Source organism: Myotis yumanensis, unplaced genomic scaffold (assembly GCF_028538775.1).
Source record: "Myotis yumanensis isolate MYYU_CA2020_CCGP unplaced genomic scaffold, mMyoYum1.0.hap1 SCAF_6, whole genome shotgun sequence".
NCBI lineage: Eukaryota > Metazoa > Chordata > Mammalia > Chiroptera > Vespertilionidae > Myotis > Myotis yumanensis.
In genome coordinates, this window is record NW_027223757.1 from 54,338,827 (window position 1) to 54,364,286 (window position 25,460).

General features: G+C 36.1%; 1 protein-coding gene across 4 annotated transcripts in view; it reads left to right on the forward strand.

The window, feature by feature from the left end:
- Nucleotides 1-25,460, forward strand: part of SNX14 (sorting nexin 14) — a 73,812-nt gene that overhangs the window by 22,766 nt on the left and 25,586 nt on the right. For 2 of the 4 annotated variants that reach the window (XM_070418144.1, XM_070418145.1), the window contains exons 6-17: nucleotides 2,434-2,521; nucleotides 4,798-4,882; nucleotides 13,496-13,652; nucleotides 15,168-15,243; nucleotides 15,970-16,014; nucleotides 16,116-16,196; nucleotides 16,293-16,407; nucleotides 17,840-17,995; nucleotides 18,305-18,429; nucleotides 18,930-18,988; nucleotides 21,994-22,020; nucleotides 23,964-24,096. In XM_070418144.1, coding sequence (XP_070274245.1) covers nucleotides 2,434-2,521; nucleotides 4,798-4,882; nucleotides 13,496-13,652; nucleotides 15,168-15,243; nucleotides 15,970-16,014; nucleotides 16,116-16,196; nucleotides 16,293-16,407; nucleotides 17,840-17,995; nucleotides 18,305-18,429; nucleotides 18,930-18,988; nucleotides 21,994-22,020; nucleotides 23,964-24,096 — 1,147 coding nt within the window. The remainder of the gene's footprint in view (nucleotides 1-2,433; nucleotides 2,522-4,797; nucleotides 4,883-13,495; nucleotides 13,653-15,167; nucleotides 15,244-15,969; nucleotides 16,015-16,115; nucleotides 16,197-16,292; nucleotides 16,408-17,839; nucleotides 17,996-18,304; nucleotides 18,430-18,929; nucleotides 18,989-21,993; nucleotides 22,021-23,963; nucleotides 24,097-25,460) is intronic. The other 2 variants (XM_070418147.1, XM_070418148.1) reach the window with 1 other exon arrangement.

The following is a 25,460-nucleotide window of genomic DNA, read 5'->3' on the forward strand; positions in this document are numbered from 1 at the left end:
ACCCCCTTGTGGTCTCTGTGCGCAGTCTTGTTCTAGCCAAGCCTTAATTGTTGTAGTTAACACTAGAGGGGTTTGACCACCAGGCCGGCTGGCTGTGGAAATCAGCTGTGTGGAAAACGTCTGCCTTCTGGGGAGGTGCTAATCCAGCCTTTGCCTGAGGCAATCGGCAAATGGCTGTGCGCAGGTTTTGGGCGGGGCGGGCTCAACAGGGCGGGCGGAGGGAGCAGTTATGGCCACGCTCAGTCCCGTTCCCAGAGGCTCTGCTTCTCAGAACCCCGGCAGCCGCTGCAAACCTCGGAGAGAAAGCTGCCCTCAGGTCCCAACTGATGCCGGATAATCCCGCTTCTCCCGTTTGAGTCTGGGTCCCTAGAGACTCGCCCGGATCTGGAGCCCAGAGTCTGAGACTCACTCCCGGCAGAAAACGACAACCGCGCCCTCAGCCACCAGCCCGGTTTGCGCGCGCACCTCGGTACCTTTGTATTTTCCACACTGCGCCGCCTCTGAGCCTCGATTTGCTGTTCTCTTTCCTTCTAGTTGTAGAGTCTCTCTTCAGCCAGCCTTCCTGTGGTTCTGGGTGATGTCCGTTCAGTCTTTTAGTTGTATTTTTGAAATGGTTGTTTGCGGCAGCGGTCTCCGGTGTTTACCTACGCCGCCATCTTGGTCTCTCTATCTTCCTTTTGTTAAGTTGTATGATTCCCAATAAATTTTGGAGATTAAACCCTTATCGGATGTAACATTGGCAAATATGTTCTCCCATGCAGCGGGCTGTCTTGTTTTGTTGATGGTTTCTTTTGCTGTGCAGAAGCTTTTTATTTTGATGTAGTCCCGTTTGTTTATTTTCTCCTTAGTTTCCATTGTCCTAGGACAGTGATGGTGAACCTATGACATGCGTGTCAGAGGTGACACGCGAACTCCTCTTTTTGGTTGGGTTTTCTTTGTTAAATGGCATTTAAATATATAAAATAAATATCAAAAATATAAGTCTTTGTTTTACTATGGTTGCAAATATCAAAAAATTTCTATATGTGACACGGCACCAGAGTTAAGTTAGGGTTTTTCAAAACGCTGACACGCCGAGCTCAAAAGGTTCGCCATCACTGTCCTAGGAGATGTGTTGGTAAAGATATTGCTACAACATATGTCTGATATTTTGCTGCCTATGGATTCTTGTAAGATTTGTATGGTTTTCTGTCTTACATTTAAGTCTTTTGTCCATTTTAAGTTTATTTTTGTGTATGGTGTAAGTTTCCCTGGGATATTATAATAATGGGAAGCATGGTTGGTAAATTATCTTCCTTATTCTACCTAGGGACTTAACAGTTAGCACCACCTTCAAGTGCAGGATGTTACCATTACACATCTTGATTAGGGAAGTGTCCTAGCTCTCCTAGGGACCTCAAGATCTCAGGAAAATAAAAAGTAGCTCCTGCCCTGACCAGTTTGGCTTAGTGGCTAGAGTGTCGGCCTATGGACTGAAGAGTCCCAGGTTCGATTCCTGTCAAGGGCATGTACCTTGGTTGCGGGCATATCCCCAGTAGGGGGTGTGCAGGAGGCAGCTGATCGATGTTTCTCTCTCATGAATGTTTCTAACTATCCCTTTCCCTTCCTTTCTGTAAAAAATCAATAAAATATATTAAAAAAAATAAAATAAAAGTAGCTTCTTAGAAGAAGGTTGTCAAAATTTCTGTTTAAGCCGAAACCAGTTTGGCTCGGTGGATAGAGCGTCGGCCTGCGGACTGAAGGGTCCCGGGTTCGATTCCGGTCAAAGGGCATGTACCTTGGTTGCGGGCATATCCCCAGTGGGAGATGTGCAGGAGGCAGCTGGTCGATGTTTCTCTCTCATCGATGTTTCTAACTCTCTATCTCTCTCCCTTCCTCTCTGTAAAAAAATCAATAAAATATATTTAAAAAAAAAAAAATTTCTGTTTAAAAGCATTTGAATTTTAGTTTCTTCTTTTTCAAATAATACATGCTTTTTTCTTTACACTTGGAATTAGTTTATATTATTAATCTAAAAATATTTTAAATAAATTTAAAATGTATTGTATATTAATTGTATATTAATTTAATTTAATGCTTCTTCAAAATTCCTTGTTTTGCTTCTTAGAAAATTTTTTGATGCTGCTTAGAAAATGATCTTGGTACTGTAAAAATATGACTATGTACATTATGGATGTCTATAGGGAAATATATACTTCAATTTAGTTAATAGTGATTGTTTTTGGTACTAGAATTATGGGAGATGTTTATTTTCTTTTATATATATTTGTCTTTTATTCGGTAATGTAATGTATTATTTGTTAAGAAACAAAAGAAAAATAGCATAAGTAAATGGAAAAAAACCAGGAAGCTCTAAACTTCCCTTGCTTTCTAGAAAGTGAAGCTGTATATTTCTCTGGACTTCTAAATTCTTGTTTTTCTCCTTAATTGAAGGGATGTAACAGATGATGAGTCCTTTGTTGATGAACTGAGGATTACTCTACGGTTTTTTGCATCTGTCTTAATTCGAAGGATTCACAAGGTACAAGTTTATAATGAGAAATTTGGGAATTTGAGGCCTTATGATTACTAAAGAGAGTTTTAAAAATCTTGTATTTACTTTATCCTGTACTGTATATATTTGTGTTTTCTTTTTTCACTTTTCATTTTTTTTAGATTAAAAAATGAATGGATCACTTATGAGTCATTGATCAGTTTTACTTTAATGCTTAGATATCTTGGTTTGTGGCAGTTAGAAATGAAAAGACAACTATAGGAAAAACAGTCATGTTCCAGTTTGATGAATTTACTGTGTAAATGGTAATTATTATGACCTACTTTTTAAAAAGATGTTTGAGCCATATTTTGTGTATGTTTGGGTCTTTTCCTACAGATATATTTTTATAGTGTGTTAGTGATAGACACACATACTTGTCTACTGTAGAATTTAATATATTTATAATAAATTAGTATATAATATCTCTGCCATTACTATATAAAATAAAGATTAATCTTGTTGAACATTCCTATACATTCAAGAAATGAACAATACAGTCAAACACTATAGAAAAGATATGCAAAAGATATGAATAAGCAGTTCACAAAAGAAAAATATAAAATGGCCAATGAATACTTAACTATGTTGTTTCATCAAATATAACTTTTTGATAAGATACTTTAATATACCTTAATATACATATATATTTAAAATAATAGACTTTTAAAAAATATTTTTATTGATTTCAGAGAGAGAAAGGGAGAGAGAGAGAGAGATAGAAGCATCAATTGACTACCCCTGAAAGATAAAAAAGAGTGGTAATATCTACTAATGATGATTGTGGGGAAACAGGCAAAGCAAGTATGACTCCAAATTGGTATAACTCTTATGCTGGAAGGCAGTTTGGGAATCTTTATTAAAATATTTAAAAATGTTCATACTCCCAAATTTAATTCCATTTTTGAACAATATATTTTAAAGAAATAATCAGAGTTTATGTAAAAATGTATGTCAGGAATTCATTTCTATAATGAAAACCTGTTTTTTTTAATAAGATTGTTGGTTAATTAGTATACATGCTATCTATAGAATCCTACTCAGCCATGAAAAGTGATTTTGTAGAATAGTACTTATTTCCATGGGAATTTATCTCATGTAGTCAAGTGGAAGGGGCTAGAAAATAATACATGTGGCATTTTTCCATTTTGAAAACAAAGCCTGTCAAATGCCAAAGTCCAGTAAATTTTCTTTTTGGTGATTTATTTTATTTGCAATTTATTTTTAGTTATTTTATTTTATGGGTGTTCATATAAGCCCTCAATACTCTCTGACTAACCTACCATAGTCACTAATTTCCAGAATGAAAAAGTTTATTTGCAGGTAGTCTTAGTAAACACAAGTTTATAGCCTCAAAGATTTTTCCTTGAAAGCATTTAAAACACATCAAAGAAATAAACCATGAATAAAAACATTGTGAGAAAAATTTATTATATAGGGCATGCATATTAAGATATTTTCATTACTGTGGTAGAAAAATTTTCTAAAGCTACAGTTACTATGATGTAAGAATATAAAATGCTCTTAAAATTAAGTTTTTATTCCCCGCTCTGATCCCCAGGTTCCACAAAAACAATTTTCCCCTGCAGTTTCTTAGGGTGTCCCCAATTGGGTGATCCTATGTATTGGGCTTAGTAATCAAAAGCAAGATTTTAAAGAGGAAAAAAAAAAAAAAGAGAGAAAAAAGAGCCAGAGTAAGTGCGCAAACTCCGGCGCTGCTGCGCAAATCTGTGCAGTCTTTTTCCCCCTTGGTCTGAGCAGCCGGCACACTGTTAACATGTTTAGGCAGCCCTTTTGCGCCCAGTTCAGCTATGAGTTGCTTTTTCGAGTTCCCTTCTGTTAGCAGCCCTGCAGTTCCCCTTCCACATTCGCATATCACGCCAGCCCCAGCGTCCGTCCGTGGACTTTTCTGGGCGCAGACTTCCCTGGATCCTCCAGCTCCCACGTACGCGTTTTTCTCTCCTGCCCAGACCACAGACCTCACCTTATCCTAGGCGAAATCTGACCTTTCCGTGAGGGGGTGCAGAGCTCCTCCGAATCTGCGTGCTCACGCCACTTGGGGACCAGTGTTCCCGGATTCGCAGCTGTTCGCTGGGTGCCGTTGTTGTAGATTCCCCTTAAAATTAAGTTTTTGAAAGATTCCAAATAACAACATCTCATTTTTAAGACCATGTGTTCCTATCTTAAATATATATCGTGCTCTTGTCATTGTAACTTAGTGATAATTATTTTAAAAGTTTTATTTTAATGTTGAATTTTCCTAGGTGGATATACCATCTATTATAACCAAGAAACTATTAAAAGCAGCAATGAAGCATATAGAAGTGATAGTTAAAGCCAGTCAGAAAGGTAATACAATTTTTTACTATAAAGTTTGAGTGATTTTATTTTTATATATCAACTTTCATCTTAAATATCTAAGTATGGGTACTTAAACATTAACAGGTATATTCAAAATGCTATGAGAGTACTCTTTTAAACTGAAATAATTTTTAATAGTTTGTTAATCATATAAGTGATTGTGAAAACTCAACAATCTATGAAAATTAAAATACAGTTAACTTTTAGATATAGGGTTGATTACTCTCTCGAGTTATATTGGATGATTTTTTGTTGCCTTCATTGCTTCCTCTAAGGTATATCTCACTATCTCTTCCCCCTTTCACCTTAATGATTTCACAATTTTGACTTAGCCTATATACTATCCATCCTATATACTGCCTATCCTATAGGGCGTCCCAAAATTCACGCAAGATTTGAATTTTGCGTGAGCATTAACAACAACAACAACAACAAAAAATAAAAGCCTAATTTACTTGGTTTATTGAATCAGATTCTAATATCTGTTGCCCTTTGATTTCAATCCCTTCAATTTGATAAGCATTACCAAGTACCAATTATGGCCCAGGAGCAGGGACAATGAAGACCAATGAAGACCACAGCTTTGCATATGTGCCTTCAAAGCCACAGAGGCCATTTACCCGATGTGCTATTCCATACATAACCCTATACTGTATACTTTATGAATCAATAAAAAACTTACAATTTTTAATTATAAACCTGTGTTTTCTATCAAAATTACTTCTTGTGTGAATTTTGGGACACCCTATATATACTGCTGCTGTATTAATTTTACTATTCTTATATGGTACCTCCCTACTAACCAAAAATTAATGACTGCTGTAGAGTCTAAACTGTATATTTAAATTATTTTCTGTCATTGAATATGTTGATCTGCTTTTGTCTTTTATTGTGTACTAGAGGCCCGGTGCACGAAATTTATGCACTCGGTGGGTTGGGGTCCCTCAACCCAGCCTGCACCCTCTCGCAGTCTGGGAGCCCTTGGGGGATGTCCTAAGCCATCAGTCGGACATCCTTAGCACTGCTGCGGAGGCGGGAGAGGCTCCCACCACCGCCGCTGCACTTGCTAGCCGTCAGCCTGGTTTCTGGCTGAGCGGCACTCCCCTGTGGGAGTGCACTGACCACCAGGGGGCAGCTCCTGCATTGAGCGTCTGCCCTCTGGTGGTCAGTGCGCATCATAGCAACCAGTCGTTCTGCCATTTGGTCGATTTTCGTATTAGCCTTTTATAATATAGGAGGATTGTGCATTAGCCAGGATGACCTATTTGCAGTTTCTCATGTGTGTCCTGGCCTTTATACTGTCATGATTTGCACATAGCATATGTTCAGCAAATTTTTTTTTCTGGTTGAAAGGATGAAATCTTCATTTAGGACTTTTCTTGCTCTTAGGTCAAGCTGAAATGTTTCTTTTTATTTTTTATTTTATTTTATTATTTTTTAAAAAATATATTTTATTGATTTTTTACAGAGAGGAAGGGAGAGGGATAGAGAGTTAGAAACATCCATGAGAGAGAAACATCTATCAGCTGCCTTCTGCACGCCCCCCACTGGGGATGTGCCGGTAACCAAGGTACATGCTCTTGACTGGAATCAAACCTGGGACCCTTGAGTCTGCAGGCCCACACTCTATCCGCCGAGCCAAACCAGTTAGGGCGAAATGTTTCTTTTTAAATGAAATGGTTTCTTGCTGTATTCTTGCATCTTTGCCAAACTGATTTTATTTTTGTTTGCATTTGGTATTCTTTGTCAGTGTTTTCTCCGTATCTTCTGCAGAATACTATTCTATGTAAGATGACCATGTAGAAGAGGTTTCATGGTCATGTTTTCTGTTAATTCCTACATATTGTAATCTTCTTCTGAAATACCCTGTAAGTATTACCATACCTAAATCTCTGAGTAGTCCTGCAGCAAAGAAATAGCTTTAACTTTGTTTAACCCAGTGCATCCCAAACTCATTTGAGCATGAAGCCAATATTTCCTTCCTCAGAATATCAGTGAATATAATCAGAGTACATTTGGGGAAATTATATCCTAGGCAGAGTTGAAATTAAAATAAATTATTAGTTTATTTGTTCTTTGGTGTGAATCATTCCTCAGGTATGAGAAACATTTCAAATTATATTTTAAAACATGTTTTCTGGGTTTATCTTATAATGTTATAACAAGTAAAAATAGTTTTACTTCAACATAGTTAAAAAGTAGAAGAGTTTGAATAGAGTTTGTAATTGTTAAATAAAAAAATTAACTTTTAAATCTTGTCCTGTTATGGGCAAAAACATACTAGAAGATAGTAACTTTGTTGTAGCCATTTTGTTAAGGTTACTTAACTATTAAAGAACATAAGAAAGAAACCTCTATAAAAATAGAACATAGAAAATATGACTTTTTTTATTAGTAAACTTAATTTTTTTTAGAAAAGTTTTAAGGTTACAGAAAAATTGAGCAGTAAGTATAGAGAGTTCCCATATATCCCCTCTATTCCCCTATTATTGACATCTTGCATTATGTTGGTACTAGAGGCCTGGTGCATGGATTTATGCACCGGTGCAGTCCCTTGGCCTGGCCTGCACCCTCTCGCAATTCAGGACCCCTCGGGGAATGTCAGACTGCTGGTTTCGGCCCTGTCCCCACAGGCCAGGCCAAGAGACCCCGCCAGTGAACGAATCTGTGCACTGGGCCTCTAGTATGCAAGATCTTTGGTTAATCTCTTCCCGCTCTCCCCTCTCCCCCCTTCCCTCTGAGATTTATCAGTCTGTTCCTTGTTTTCATGCCTGAGTGTTGAGAATTTGCCCCCTGGTGGTCAGTGTGCATTATAGCTACAGGTCGAGCGGTTGCTTAGGCTTTTATATAGATAATATATAGATATTTGTTACAATTGATATACTAATAATGATACATTATTATTAACTGAAGTCTATAGTTTTATTAGTGTTTGCTCTCTTTTAGATTGATTTTAGAGAGGAGAAGAAGGAGGGGGAGTGGGGAGAGAGAAAGAAATATCGATTTGTTGTTCCACTTATTTATGCATTCACTGATTGATTCTTGTATGTGTGCTGACTGGGGAATCAAACCCCAGGGCTAGGGTTTGTTCTTTTTATTGCATATTCTATGGATTTTGACACACAAGCATAATGTCATGTATCCACCATTACAATATCACACTAAATAGTTTCACTGTCCCCAAAAGTTCCCTGTTTCACCTATTCATCCCTCCCTCCTTTCTTCATGAAACCCTGGCAACTGCTGATCTTTTTTATTTTTTTAAAATATATTTTTATTGGTTTCAGGGAGGAAGGGGAAGAGAGAGAGGGAGAGGGAGAGAGAAAGAAACATCAGTGATGAGAGAGAATCATTGATCAGCTGCCTCCTGCACTCCCCCTACTGGGGATTGAGCCTGCAGTGTGGGCATGTTCCCCAACCAGGAATCAAACCCAGGACCCTTCAGTCCGAAGGCCAATGCTCTATCCACTGAGCAAAACTGGCTAAGGCTACTGATCTTTTTACTGTCGCTACAATTTTGCCTTTTACAGAACATTATATAGTTGGAGTTATGTAGGTAGACTTGCTGCTTTCATTTAGAAATATGCATTTAATGTCCCTTCATGTCTTTTCATGGCTTGATAGCTCATTTCTTTTTATTTCTCATATTCCATTGTATAGATATGCCACATTTTGTTTATCCATTCATCTATTGAAGGACATCTTGGTTGCTTCCAAATTTTGGCAATTATGAATAGAGCTATAAACATTTGTGTGTAGATTTTTGTATGGGAAAAGTTTTTTATTTATTTATTTTATTTATTTATTTTTTTAATATATTTTATTGATTTTTTACAGAGAGGAAGGGAGAGAGATAGATAGTTAGAAACATCGATGGGAGAGAAACATCGACCAGCTGCCTCCTGCACATCTCCCACGGGGGATGTGCCCGCAACCCAGGTACATGCCCTTGACCGGAATCGAACCCGGGACCTTTCAGTCCGCAGGCCGACGCTCTATCCACTGAGCCAAACCGGTCCTGGCTGGGAAAAGTTTTTTAACATAGTCTTTATTTTGTTCTAAAGATAAATACTTTTAACTCAGACTATGAGTAAATTGAATCATTTTTAGTCAAATTGATCAGTTTAATAAAATCCTCAAATTATTTTATCTCTATGAGAGTGTTTTACATTTATAGACAGAACAGTTTGACTGAAATTCATTGTTGAGTCTTTGCATGATAGGGGTTGCTAATTTGCTGCTATTCATGTAAAAAAGGGTCCTCAATTTAAAAAATAACCATTAGCCCTGGCTGGTGTGATTCAGTTGGTTGAGCGTTGTACTGTGCACCAAAAAAGTTGCTGGTTCGATTTTCTTTCAGGGCATATGCCAGGGTTTCGGGTTGGTTCCCCTGGTCAGAGTGGGTGTGGTAGCCAACCCATCAATGTTTTTCTCTCCTCCCCCCCCCCCCCTCAAAATCAATAAAAACATATTAAAAATCACTATTAAATTCTAGATTGGAGTAATAACATTGCAATTACTGAAATTCATAAGGACTGTTATTTTATCTAAAGGTCCTGGTGTTCTAAATATGACAGTAATTAGATAAAATTGCAAAAATCATTGTTAGAGTTTTGATTTTTCATTTCTTCAGTGCATAAATTTGTTGTTTAAATTCCTTGGCCTCACAGTTTTTAACTCAGGAATAATTAAAGGTTCACCTCTTCATCCATATTTATTCTCTTTTCTTAGTGTTTTCTCTGAATCTGCCTCTTGAGAGTAGGGATTACACAGGGTGGGACAAAGTAGGTTTACAGTTGTTCATATGGAAAATAACAGAATAATCTATAAATATAAAAGGCTAATATGCAAAGTGTTCCCTTGGGAGTTCGACCAGGAAACTGGGAGTTCAATCGCTCACTATGACGTGTGCTGCCCACTGGGGGGCGGCGCAGAACGAAGGAAGGCCCCAGCCAGCAGCCAGCAACAGGGGAAGGGAGGTCCCAGCTGGCAGCTGGAAGGCCCTGATCGGTCCTGATCACCAGCCAGGCCTAGGGACCCTACTCATGCATGAATTTCATGCATCGGGCCTCTAGTCTATATATATAAAAGCCTAAGTGACTGGCTGACTGGCCGACCATTTGACTGTCCGACCGAAGCTATGATGTGCACTGACCACTAGGAGGCAGACGCTCAATGCAGGAGCTGAGCTGCAGTGAGTTGGCAGCTGCTGTTCTGAAGTGACATGCCCGGAACCAGAGAGGAGGGAGCCCAATTCCGGGGTGCGTCACCTGAGATTTGCCCTTTCACAATCTGGGAACCCTTGGGGGATGTCAGAGAGCCAGTTTTGGCCTGATCTCTGCAGGCCAGGTCGAGGGACCCCACCAGTGCATGAATCTGCGCACCGGGCCTCTAGTTAATAAATAATAATACAAAAATTGTTTCACATACTCACAATTATAAACCTACTTTTGCCCCAACTTGTATTGACATTTTCTATCTATGTAAGTACTTCCATGAACCTTGGAAATGTTTTTATATATGACGCATTGGTTTCATTTAAATTCAGTAATAATTGTGCAGAAGGATTCAGTCTTTCATCCTGAAGTTATCTCCTTGTCATGTATTTTAGGGTCTTTTCCTTTTGTGATTTGAAAACTATTGACTGGTTAGGCAGTAGATATACTAGTGACTAGTGGGGATTAGTCTATGCCCTGTTTTCCAGCATCTGTATTTTGCTATATTCCCCACTAAGGTTTTCCTCCTTCTATATTCTTTTTATCTTTTGCCTGATTTCTTTATTTTCTTATTATCTAGGACTGCAGAAATCTCTCATGTCTGACAGATGTTGAATAAGTTCAAATCTAGTGATTTAACTTACATATTATGTATGAATGCATAATCACACCAGATATTTTATTTATTTTATTTTATTTTTTAAAAATATATTTTATTGATCTTTTACAGAGAGGAAGGGAGAGGGATAGATAGTTAGAAACATCAATGAGGGAGAAACATCGATCAGCTGCCTCCTGCACGCCCCCCACTGGGGATATGCCCGAAACCAAGGTACATGCCCTTGACCGGAATCGAACCTGGGACCCTTCAGTCCGCAGGCCGACGCTCTATCCACTGAGCCAAACCAGTTAGGGCCACACCAGATATTTTAATTGCTTATACATTTTGAATGACAACTTTTCAGTGTTAATAACTATTTACCAATTTGGAAACTGAGGCTCAAAGGGATTATAGCATTTGTTCAAGATCATATCAGTAAAGAAGTTGGAAGTGAGATTTAGCATAGCTTAGTCTTCTTATTTTAAATCCCTGCTTATAAAATAAATTTTTTTAAAACCAGTATTCCAAATTCTTGGGGGAAAATACTTGCATAATCCTATTTAATAAAAGCCTAATATGCTAAGTGTCTGGTCATCCAGTTGGCCTTTTAACCAATCAAAGCATAATATGCTAATGATATGCTAAGGCTGCTCAGCTGCTTGCTATGATGTGCACTGACCACCAGGATACAGACAGTTGACTGGTCGACCAATTGCTATGACATGCACTGACCACCAGGGGGCAGATGCTCCGACTGGTAGGTTAGCTTGCTGCTGGGATCCGGCCGATAGAGACTGAGCAAGATGGGCTGGACATGCCCTGGAGCCCTCCTGAGGTCCCTCCCCTGCTGGCCAACCTCCCATGTCCCTCCCTGGCCCAGATCTTGCACCAGTGGGGTCTCTCAGCCTGGCTGGCACCCTCTCGCAATCTGGGATCCCTAGGGGGATGTCGGAGAGCCGGTTTCAGCCCAACAGCAGAACGACCAGTCATTATGATGTGCACTGACCACCAGGAGGCAGATGCTCAATGCAGGAGCTGCCCCCTGGTGGTTGATGTACTCCCATGGGAGCGCTGCTCAGCCAGAAGCTGGGCTCATGCCTCGGCGGCAGCACTAAGGTTATCCAACTGCTGGCTTAGACCTGCTCCCTGTGAGGAGCGGGCCTAAGCCGTCAGTTGGACATTCCCTGAGGGCTCCCAGACTGCGAGAGGGTGCAGGCCAGGCTGAGGAATACCCCTGAGTGTACGAATTTCGTGCACCGGGCTTCTAGTTATAAAATAAATGCATGTCTTACCTGGCCTGAGTGGACCTGGGTTTCAAGTTTGATCCTCAGTTGGAGAGCATGTGGAAGGAAACCAAGTGATGTTTCTCTCTCTCTCTCCCTCTCCCTCTCTCTCTCCCTCTCCCTCTCCTTCTCCCTCACCCTCTCCCTCTCTCCCTCTCTCCCTCTCCCTCCCTCCCTCTCTCCCTCTCTTCCTCTCTTCCTCTCTTCCTCTCTTCCTCTCTCTCAGCATATCTTCGGTTGACGATTACAAAAAAAAAAGCATGTCTTGTAAAAACTATGTCCTTCTTTACTAGTCCTGCTTTTGTACCTCTGGCATAAATTTATCTTCTTAGTACTCATATTATTAGAATGTGTATGTTGGCTTCTTTGGTAAATGTATTTATATTCTCTTTCAATAAAAATAGAAGTAAGTAGTCAAAAGTAAATGCTGTTGAATTAGAGTTAAGATTCCCTTCACAGACTCCATGATTTTATTTTAATTAACTAATGAATTAATTAATCAAAATATTTTTATTAATTTCAGAGAGGAAGGGAGAGGGAGAGAGAAATAGAAATAACAATGGTGAGAGAGAATCATTGATCGGCTTCCTCCTGCACACCCTACACTGGGAATCAAGCCCGCACCTCGGGCATGTGCCCTGACTGGGAAGTGAACCGGGGACCTCTTGGTTCATGGGTCAACACTCAACCACTGAGCCACACCAGCTAGGCCAGACTCTGTGATTTTAAAACTTGGAACGAAATGCAGATAAGGGAAAGCATTTTCTCCTCGGCTTTTGGAGGCTGTAAAAAGGAGTAGCAATACAATTACTTTCAAGTTTTAAAATATTGGTTTAGTGCTTGACCTTTTAAGAAAACTTTATGTTAATATAGCTTTTATCATCAGTTAGTATTTATTAAGTAATCTATCTGTTCATGGAGTCCACCTTACAGAGTTCTGTACTTTTGTGTCTTTAAGATAAGATACAAAATTTTGGGCATAAGATACAGAATTTTATCAAGGAAGCCATTTTCTATACAATAATTACTTTAAAGGATTACCTGAATGAATTTGGTGTGAAAACAGAGACAATAAGAATATTAGGGTGTTTTGTTTTTTTGTTTTTTTTTTGTATTTGCAGAGGCTGTACATTTTATAACAAAAGCTTTGGGTATGCTAGAAAATGTTTTCTTTAGTTTTTTCCACTTTTTAAAAAACATTTTCTTTTGTTTACTATGATTTGTGTAGTAGTAACATAGTTCAAATTCTTATTTGCCAAGGAGGAAAGGATTTTTTAATTGCAAAATTTAAAAACTTCTAGCCAAAAGGAAAATTACTTTTTTATATTCTGGTTGTAAAAAATTTCTCAGTAGAATACATAATGGGAAGAAAGGAGGGCTAGGAAAGGAATGACTAGGGAAGGAATGACTATGTTAAATGATTTTTTGTTAGTGGAAATGGCTGAAGTAATTTAATGTTGCTTAAATTATTTAAATATTTATTTTCTATCTATATTTATAGTGGAAAATACAGAGTTTTTACAGCAAGCGGCATTAGAAGAATATGGTCCAGAGCTTCATGTGGCCTTGAGGAGTCGAAGGGATGAATTACACTACTTAAGGAAACTTACTGAACTACTTTTTCCTTATGTTTTGCCTCCTAAAGCAACAGACTGCAGGTATAAATAGCCTGGAAAATGTCAGCAGTATTTGCAACCATGCCATATGAATATTGCTATTCTTAAGCATAGTAGGAGTACACTGAAACTTGAGGTTAGTCTATGGCATGAATACTTTATTTAAAAATATAATTTATCAGGTCTTTTATTTAAAATGTCAGACAATACATTTCTATTGATTTCAGAGAGAGGAAGAGAGAGATGGAAACATGAAAACATGAATGATGAGAGAGGATCACTTATTGGCTGTCTCCTCCACACCCCCTCACTGGGGATGGAGCCCACAGCTTGGGCATGTGCTCTGACTGGGAATCAAACCTGTTTTCTTTTGGTGCATGGGACCGTGCTCAACCAACTGAGCCACACCAACAAGGTCCGTTGCCCATTTTTTAATTTGTTTTTTTGGTGTTGAATTTTGTAAGTTCTTTATATATTTTTAGGATATGAATCCCTTATCCGATGTCTTTGGAGAATATGTTCTCTCATTCAGTGGGTTGTCTTTTCATTTTGTTGATGGTTTCTTTTGCTGTGCAAAAACTTTTTTAAAAAAAATATTTTTATTGATTTCAGAGAGGAAGAGAGAGAGAGAGAGATAGAAACATCAATGATGAGAGAGAATCATTGATTGGCTGCCTCCTGCATGCCCCCCATGGGGGATCAAGCCCACAACCTGGGCATGTGCCCTTTACCAGAATTGAACCCGAGAACCTTTAGTCCACAGGCCGATGCTCTATCCACTGACCAAACCAGCCAGGGCTGTGCAAAAACTTTTTAGTTTGATATAGTCCCATTTATTTTTTCTTTTGTTTTCCTTGCCCAAGGCAATATATCAGAACAAAAAATTGCTATGAGAAATGTCCGAGATTGATGTTTCTTTTTAAAGACATGTACATAATGACTCACTGGGAGCAACAATTTGAACAAACTGTACAGACAAATTTGGGTTTTAAGGTGTCCACCTGGGAAGAATAGTTAGATGTCATTTGATACATCCTCCCTTGATCTGGTATGAGAATATTTAGATTATTCCATAAATTACCTCATTAATCTTACCCTGATAATCCTTAGAGCAGAAACCATGGCTTATTTTTTCAGATGTACTTTAAATGTTACTTTATTTTATTACAAATTTTCATTTTAATAAATTTAAAAATTTATTTTAACATTTTAATTGAAATGTTTTTATTTTAAATTGATTAATTTATAGTATTATTCTTAAGTGTTAACAATTACAAAATAATATTCCAAGGCAGAAAATGTTTTCTAATGCTTACCTAAGTCCTTCCTGCTAAGGAAATGCTTTTTTTCTCTTAAGTAGTATTCTCTTTTAGCCAATTAAGGACTCCAAGTGTCGCCTGTAAACCAGTAGCATAAGCATCACCTGGGAGCCTGTTAGAAATGCAGAATCTTGGGACACACTCCAGACCTGCTGAATCCTAGTTTGCATTCTGCAAGATTCCCACGTAAGAACTGATGTAAATCACTAACTGTATACACCATTGTTTCTTTTTCTAGATCCTTGACTTTACTTTTAAGAGAGATCCTCTCAGGATCTGTGTTTCTTCCTTCTTTGGATTTCCTAGCTGATCCAGTAAGTCTTAAATTTTTTTTCTTTAATTGCATTTAAAATTTATCATCTTAAATGTTTTTATATATGCAGTAGTGGTAGTAAGTACATAATGTTGAGCATCCATCACTGCTACCCATTTCCACAACTTCTTTTCATTTTATAAAACAAACTCTATACCCATTAAACAATAATTCGTCATTCCTCCCTCCCTTTAGCCCCTGGTGACCTCATGCGACTTCCTGTTTCTGAATTTGACTACTCCATATACCTCATATAAGTGGAATCATGTAGTAATTGTCTTTCTGTGATTGGTTTATTTCACTTAACAATAATGTCCTCAAAGTTCATCCATGTTATAGCATATATAGAAATTTCCTTCCTTTTCAAGGCTGAGTAATATTCCATTGTAGGAAAATAAAACATTTTGCTAACTCACCCATTCCTTGTTATACACTTGAGTTGCTTTTGTTTTTGATCTAGTAAGATTTGAAGAAACAAATATTTTATAAACATTTTAAACACCAAAGTCAGAATAACTTTTCTTTGTTCATTTTCACAAAAGGTGAGATCATGCATTGCAGATTTTTTAAAAGTCCCTCTGTATAACATAAGTACACAAACACTGTGCTATTGCTTCATTTGTTCCTTAATTTTCTAGAAACTTTCGTAATATGATAAAAGCTATAAGAATTCTAGACAGAATTAGTAATGGAATTGTTCTGATCTGTGTTTATGATTTTTTATTAGGATACTGTGAATCATTTGCTTATCATCTTCATAGTTGACAGTCCAGTGAGTATTTAACATTAGCAAACACTTCATATCATGTGAATTTTGATTCACATCTGTCAAATCAATGACAATTTTAATTAATTAATTCTCTTTCTTCAAAGCCTGAAAAAGCAACTGAACCACCTTCCCCTTTGGTTCCATTCTTGCAAAAATTTGCAGAACCTAGAAATAAAAAGCCATCTGTAAGTATTTTCAACAATAACTTATATTACTTTGGATACAATTTTACTACGTATTTACATAGCCTTAATTGACTCTTCCTCCCATATTGTATCTAGGTGCTGAAATTAGAATTGAAGCAAATCAGAGAGCAGCAAGATCTCTTATTTCGTTTTATGAACTTTCTGAAACAAGAAGGAGCAGTACACGTATTGCAAATTTGTCTGACTGTGGGTGAGGCTTACCTGCGTACTTTCTAAAGTCACTTTTATGGTTTTTAATATTGAGATCAGATAAGATGTTGTAGTTGTCATCTATCATGGTACCACCTTTTATTTATTAGATATTCTAAGAGCTGTCTTTCAAGTGTCCACTCTTTCTAGATTGGGGCATAATCCATAACTGACTGAAACCAAATTCTATTATCAGAAAAAAACTACTAAAGATTAAGTATAATGAAAATAATATACTCAATCATTAGCCTATATGAATAGCACTGTTACAGTTTTCGTTAAGGATTATTTTGATTAAATGATCAAATTAAAAAATGTTTCATTTTTATTTTAAGCTCTATAACATCTTGCATTATTGGATTTACAAGACACTGTATGGACTATAAAAGGATTATCTTTTTAAAAAAATATATTTTATTTGATTTTTATAGAGAGGAAGGGAGAGGGTTAGAGAGTTAGAAACATCTATCAGCTGCCTCCTGCACAACCCCCACCTGGGATCAAGCCTGCAACCAAGGTACATGCCCCTGACCGGAATCGAACCCTTCAGTCTGTGGGCCGATGCTCTATCCATTGAGCCAAACCAGCGAGGGCAAAGGATTATCTTTTAATGAATAATTTCTCTTCAAAATGTTGTTTTAAAAATTTAAGTATAGGAAGAAAAAAGATTCGTTTGTTCAGATTCTCAGCTCCATCTCTAGTCTGTAACCTTCATGGTGGAAGGAAATATTGTTTAAAAACTTGACTGGCCAGGCTGGTATGGCTCAATAGTTGAGCATTGACCTATGAAACAGGAGGTCATGGTTTAATTCCCAGTCAGGGCACATGCTTGGGTTGTGGACTCGTACAGGAGGCAGCCGATCAATGATTCTCTCTCATCATCGATGTTTCTCTCTCTCTCTCTCTCTCTCTCTCTCTCTCTCTCTCTCTGTCTTCCTCTTCATCTCTGAAATCAACAAAAATATATATTTAAAAAAACACACAAAAAAACCCCCAAACTTGACTGGAATTAAAAAAAAAACCAACACCTTAATTTTTAATGTTATTTAGTGAATTAGATTTTAAAATATTAAAGACACTTCATATAAGAAATTAATACATAATGTTCTTTAAAGAAAAATTTAGGTTAAAATAAAAATTAAAATGAAATTTTAGGAAGGTATTTACTATTCTAAATTCTAGAAAAGTTTTATTGCTATGCAAGTATTTATATATTTTATCTTAGTCTATAAAATATTTGTCTGAGTTTTTCTTTCATCTGAGCAGTGATTTTACTCCCAATTAAGTCTTTTTAGAAGTTTAAAATGATTAACAGTTTGTTTATAATTGCTGCTTTTAATATTGATTACCATTAGACTGGGAACATGAAGTTTGTATGAATAGTTATATATTAAAATAATTCATTTTTTTCTTACTCTTTCCTAATTTGCTAGAGGAATTCAATGATAGAATTTTGCGACCAGAGTTATCAAATGATGAAATGCTGTCTCTTCATGAAGAGTTGCAGAAAATTTATAAAACATATTGTTTGGATGAAAGTATTGACAAAATTCGATTTGATCCCTTCATTGTAGAAGAGATTCAAAAAAGTAAGTCAAAGATGATGAGACTGAATTCTATAGCTTTTTAGATTTCTCATATACCTTATTTATTATTGCAACACTGTGTGAGATTCACAGGCATCATTGTCCTACTTTACTAACTAGATGAAAGCTTTGATGAAGAAACTAATACTTGCCAGAACTGGAGTTTGGTTGTTCTAATTCCTCATTCTAGTGCGATTTTTATACCTTACAGTAGATTTTCCATAAAACATGTTTGTATGCTATCTCACTGTCATGAATTTTAAACTAATATATAATTATAAACAATTTCTACAATATAATTTTTTAAAATAGTTGCTGAAGGCCCCTATATAGATGTTGTGAAACTTCAAACTATGAGATGTCTTTTTGAAGCATATGAACATGTACTGTCTCTGTTGGAGAATGTTTTTACTCCTATGTTCTGCCACAGTGATGAGGTAAGTCAAAATATTAATCTTGTTTGAGAATTTTTCTATAAAACTTATGTAGTGGCTTTGATATGATTCAATGAGTGACTCAAATAACAAAATAAACAGAAAAATAAAACGATTAATTAAGAAAGTGAATATTCTTTTTTACTATATAATTTAATGGAGATTAGAAGTTAATTCTAAAAACAGTTTTTAATATCAAAATAATGTTTATTTATATATATGACCAGGTAGATTGTAATCTACCTGATTTGCCAAATGCCTGAGTGGCTTTGTGGTACTCCCGTGAAATAGAAACTCCATTCTTGTATATACATTATTTGTAGACCTGTGGAAATCAAATGGCCTAAATATCTCTATTTGCAATATTTTAATCCTTACTCTATTTGACTGTGGTTGTATTCACTTGATTTAAATAACGTTTTCTTTATACTGGAAAGTAGTATGGTAAAGTAGCATATTTCAGTATTAAATATTAGTTTAATAAATCACAATTATTTTTGAAGTATTTCAGACAACTTTTAAGAGGTGCAGAATCACCAACACGCAATTCAAAATTCAACAGGTAGGTATATTTAATCACATGTATTATTTTGTTTTTGTGCTTGTCGATGCTAATCATTCTGTGATAGCATGATTTTCTTCATTAGCTGTTTGTCTGTGAGTATGTGGTTCTGTTGCTATATAAGTAGACAAGACATTTGACTAAGGAACTGTAGAGCTGTACTACATGCAGCAACAGAATGCCTGAAATTCTTTTAGAAAACTTTAACAAGATATACACCATTGCCTTGTTAATCTCATAATTAATACATATTAGTGTTTGATTACGTGCTTTATTGGTGAATATGGACTGCATGCATAAATGAAATCCATAGATAACTCAATTTTAGACAGTAGTCCCCCTCAACCCCTGGCAGTGAGTATGTTTTATTAGAGTACTTACTGATTAGAAAAGCAGAGGGTTTTTCTGCCTTTCCCTCTGGCTCTCTAGAAATTTTTTTTTTTATATATATTTTATTGATCATTTACAGAGAGGAAGGGAGAGAGATAGAGAGTTAGAAACATAGATGAGAGAGAAACATCAATCAACTGCCTCCTGCACACCCCCTACTGGGGATGTGCCTGCAACCAAGGTACATGCCCTTGACTGGAATCGAACCTGGGACCCTTCAGTCTGCAGGCCAACGCTCTATTGACTGTGGCTCTCTAGAAATTTAAGTGTGCAGTTAAATGACCTAAAGAAAGATAACAGAAGAGAAAAGCTTTATCCATTTATAAACTAAATAATGCCTTGATTTGTACTTAAATTGGAGTATGTACAAAATTGACACATATCAAATCCATATTTCTATAATGTACTCACATTGCTCAACACCTAGTTTATCTGAGCAGGGATCTAATAAATATATAAATAAATTGGAAATGTGGTACAAAGAGAAAGTAGATATAAAATGGAATAGTTTTATAGATAGCACAAAGAATATATGAAAATCTTAGCCATGGGGAGGTTGTAGATATATTGCATTTTTTAGAATGTTGAATATTAATTCTTACATAATGCCTCAATACAAATAGTATACATGTAATAGCTTTTCTGAAAGGTGGAAAATATCTTTATGATTCTTTGTAATGATATCACTTCTCTTTCCTAAGAATTTATATATTACAGTCATGAAACATTGACTTTATTTAACAGAAATCTCATCCATGCTAATTAAAATAGCGTTCTTTACTCAACTCATGTGCCTCTTCTTTCATTTGAATACTCTTTCTAACCTTTTATCAAATTTCCCAGCATCACTTGAGAAGTAGGTGAAATTTTGCCGTTTATAGACTTAGGATATTTGGAGTCTATACTAGGATATTAAGCTTGCTGAAATTGTTATATAGGACCATTTAAGGTGGGGTGGTTCTTTGGTCTTATTAGCCCATTGAATAGCTAAGTCTGAATCAGGATCTTAATTTCAGAGATGGAAAGCTTTCTTTGCCCCTTTGAGAACACCTGGGTGTCTTCAATTTACTAATGCGCTAATTTTGCTGGCTTTAAAATATAAAACAAACAAGAAGAAAATATGGGTTCTTTTCATTCTGCGCACTGATTATGGTCTTTTAAAATAAAGTAAGTTTTTCTTGATATTAATCTGACTCTAATAATATCAGTCTTATGCTTAAGGATTCATTTGCCTATTTATATAGAATAAATAAAAGACTCTTTTTAAAAAAAAAATCCGTTTTTATGATTTTAGAGAGAGAAAGGGAAAGGGAGAGAAGGATAGACACATCAATAATGAGAGAGAATCATTGATTGCTGCCTCCTGCACGCCCCCTACTGGGGATTGATCCCATAATTCCGGGCATGTGCCCTAACCTGGAATCGAACTATGCCTCCTGGTCGCCGCTCAACCACTGAGCCACACCAACTGGGCAAGACTTTCTTTACATTCTTTCATTGAAAATTTAAAGTAGCATTGCCAATTTGCTGTTAAATGACTTAAAATATGTAAAACATTCATCTTTTTTGTCTACATTCTATTTCATTGTATCTTAAAAAAAAAATTTTAATTTATATTGTTTAATTCCATACTCAGTGCACAACTTAAAAAATATTTAGAGATCTTGGCCGAAACCGGTTTGGCTCAGTGGATAGAGCGTCGGCCTGCGGACTGAAGGGTCCCGGGTTCGATTCTGGTCAAGGGCATGTACCTTGGTTGTGGGCACCTCCCCAGTGGGGGGTGTGCGGGAGGCACCTGATCGATGTTTCTCTCTCATCGATGTTTCTAACTCTCTATCTCTCTCCCTTCCTCTCTGTGAAAAATCAATAAAATAAAAAATAATAAAAAAAAATATTTAGAGATCTTTTGTTAATCTTGCTTCATAGCTGAAAATATACATTTTTTTAAAAAAATATATTTTATTGATTTTTTACAGAGAGGAAGGGAGAGAGAGAGTCAGAAACATCGATGAGAGAGAAACATCGATCAGCTGCCTCCTGCACATCTCCTGCTGGGGATGTGCCCGCAACCCAGGTACATGCCCTTGACCGGAATCGAACCTGGGACCCTTGAGTCCGCAGGCCGACGCTCTATCCACTGAGCCAAACCGGTTTCGGCGAAAACATACATTTTAAAATATGCAAACTAAAAACATGTGAAGCATGTATAATTATATCTAATATGGACATGAATTTCATGCTGGGAAATACAGGTTGTGTTAAGTTTTTGGTGGCTTAGCCTCTGCATACTTTCTACTGTATCAAACAAGTGAAATGCCTAAATGAGGGCAAAATATACAGAATTATTTTCTGACATAGAGTTTTTGAGAACTACTTTTTAATGATCTAGAATTCATACTCTCAAGTCTCTCCCCGCCCCAAACAGTCCTTGTACTTTTTCTTTTCTTTATCATGTTATTCATAAGAATTCCTTCCCTTTGCAAAGGTGACTGCTATCCATCTGTGTACCTTTTAAAGCTTTTAACTTTTGTTTGCATTCTAAAGTGGAACCTGTTTAATATCTGGGTTTTCTCTCTCTCCTTTTCTTATATAATCTACCATATCTGTTATTGTAGAGGTAGCCTCAGTTTGGATGATTTTCGGTAAGTCTTGAGACAGCATGTGATTCTTTTCTGTATAAGTTACTTAAGTCCAGAAAGTGCACCCAAACCAATCTGAGTAGATCTAAAAATGAAAATAATGAACCACTGTACCATTACTGCCTTTATATCAGCTAACTGGGATATCTTTTAAAAATGAACCTCTACTTTGGTGCTAGATATCCCGTTTGAAATAGCAGCATACTCTTATGTTATCATAAAATAAAAATGTCAGTATAAAAATAAAACGATAGAGCCATTATCTAGCTTTTCAAGGTTATTGACTCTGTTTTGTTTTGTTACTGATTTTGCTAAATTACTTTTAGAATTATCTGTGTTGAAAGCATTTTTTAAAGCAAGAAGTACAATATTTCTGGGCACAAACACAAATGAAATATTTTAGAGATAGGTCATATTTCAAAAAGCCCAATTGTTTTATAATCTATCTAGATTCTAGCGACTAGAATAATCTATCTAAATTCTAGATGTTTAGATTTTAATAATATTTTGTCAACATTTTTATATTTGTTTTTGGAAACATTTCTATCAGAATTGTGGTTATAGTTCTAGATTTTTAAAAACACTAATTGCATGCTTGTTTAAATAAAATAATCTAGGTTAAGTACCCTTTTACCACTTAATATTTAATTTAGTATTAGAGTTTTTACAGTTTAAAATTTGTTTTATTTGCTCCTTAGACATGTATAACATGCACATGCCATTACATATCTGGTGTAGTTAACACTTGATCAGTTTACTTCTATTTCTGTAATTTTGCTTGTAGAAATAATAGCAATCCATTAGCATTCAAAATAAACTTTCTTGGATTTTAAAACAGTCATTTTTACTTGGGTATCGGTTATAAGGGCAGTATTACACAGTGAGAACAAATTTTAAATTGGATAAAAGTTATATTTTTAATTGTTGAAACCTGGAGCAGTAGATTGTAATGGAGAAAATTTGGCTTATTTTTTGTGTGGTTGTTTTCCAGTTATTTCTACTTTTAGAAAACTTACTTTTGAAAAAATTGCAAAAGCAATATATATTGGTTTATTAATAGTAATATGTATGGCAGAGCAGGCTGCTTTCTTAGGCTACATTTACTTTTATTCTTAATGCATTATACCCCTTCCTTTGACATTTTCTTTTTTCTTGTTATTACTTTGAAGTTAACTAAGATTAATTTTATACTACATTTTTCTTTTGAGTATTAATATGATTATAATGTTGAATTTTGCTTGAACATTTTCAGTCATAGAGGACCTAATTTTTTTTGTTAAGTTCTGTCTAAAATGAACTTAGAAGGTCATAGTTTTATATATTTTTTCTTCTACATGATATTATTTTAGCAGTACAGTTCTATATGTATATTCTGCTTTGAACTTTGTCTTCCACATTAAAAAAAAAATCTTTCAAAATATGTCTGGCAATAAGAACTATGTGCCACTAGGGGGCTCTCATCTTTTAAACATTTTAGTTCAGTTAAATAGGTACATTTCAAATGTTTGTTATAGGTACATTTCTAATGTTTGTTAATAAATTGTTCCATTTATTTTTCCATTTCAAAATATATCTTTATTGATTTCAGAGAGGAAGGGAGAGGGAGAGAGAGATAGAAACATCAGTGATGAGAGAGAATAATTAATTGGCTGCCTCCTGCACACCCCCTATTGGGGATCAAGCCCGAAACCCAGGCATGTGCCCTTGACCGGAATCGAACCCGGGACCTCAGTTAATAGGCTCTATCCATTGTGCCAAACCAGCTAGGGTTATCTTTCCATTTTAAACTCTAAATTTTTTGCTTTGAGATGTTGAGACAATCTATGACTGAGAACTCCGAAAAGTTATGTTAACTATACTTTCACAACTATTTTTCTTTACTGTTGTTTACAGTAGACTGTTGAGATAATTTGATTGTGATTGATACATTTTTGTTTAATATTTAGGAGCACTCAAAAAAGAGGAGAATCATTTGGAATCAGCAGAATAGGTAGCAAAATTAAAGGAGTATTCAAGAGTACCACCATGGAGGGAGCTATGTTACCTAATTATGGTTTAGCTGAAGGTGAAGATGATTTCGTAAGTAAACTTCAGATGTACAATAGTATAAAAAATTGGATATGATTACTTGTTATTTTCCCTCTTCTTTATCTTACTTACTTCAGACTTCCTTTATATTCTCCATTATAAATTCTTTCATTAGTGATTATTGTTTCATGGTGCTAATCTAATTTTTTAAATTCCTGAGCACCAACTTACTGCCTACTAAGGCCAGAATGGTTTCTGTTAAACAGTATTTTACTTAGGCTCTTACTTTATATCCTGATCTTACCTCTTTCCAACCATGTGGTCCAGAAATACGGAGTTGTTCATAGATATCCTAAACCAGGCCGGGGAACCTTTTTTCTGCCAAGGGCCATTTGGATATTTATAACATCATTTTCAGGCCATACAAAGTTATCAACTTAAAAATTAGCTTGCTATATTTGGTCAAACATTTAATTAACTCACTCCTGCCGAAACCAGTTTGGCTCAGTGGATAGAGCGTTGGCCTGTGGACTGAAAGGTCCTGGGTTCGATTCCGGTCAGGGGCATGTACCTTGGTTGCGGGCACATCCCCAGTAGGAGATGTGTAGGAGGCAGCTGATCGATGTTTCTCTCTCATCGATGTTTCTAACTCTCTATCTCTCTCTCCCTTCCTCTCTGTAAAATATCAATAAAATATATTTTAAAAAAATAAATAAAATAATTAACTCACTCCTAACGCCTTGGCAGGTTCAGACAAAATGATTTTGTGGGCCTTATATAGCCTGTGAGCCGGACGTTCCCCAACCCTGTGACCTAAACTTTTGCTACTCAAACTGTGATATGGATCAGCTGCATCAGCATTACCTAGAAGCTTGTTATAAATACAGATCCTCAGGCTTTATCCTAGACTTACTGAATCATAATTTGGATTTTAATAGGATCCCCAGTTGATTTATATGCACATTATACCCACATGCTCTTTTATTTCTGTATATTTTTGCACATGCTGGTCTTGAAATGCCCACCCCATGAACCCTTACCTGAGACCCCCAAGTGGATTTGAACATTTCCTCTTTCATGTTCCTATTAGATTATATGTTGAAGCATATACCATACTTTATTTGAAATTATATGTTTATGATTGTCTTCCCTACCAATTAGTTAGTTCCATAAACGCAAATACTTCTTATTTGAACTTTTTATTTGTTTAACAAATCTTTATTGATCCTGAATCCTTAATTTACCTTTTAGTGACTTTGAACACTAGAGATAAAAGGATGATTAAGACATAGACTTTGCCCCTAAGAAATCCACTAACCTGGGTGTAAAAGGAATGAACAGTAGTGAGGGAATTGGTAATAACTAAGAAAAAGATGGGAGAAAAAGAGTAAATAAATCTTTTCTTTACCTCTTTA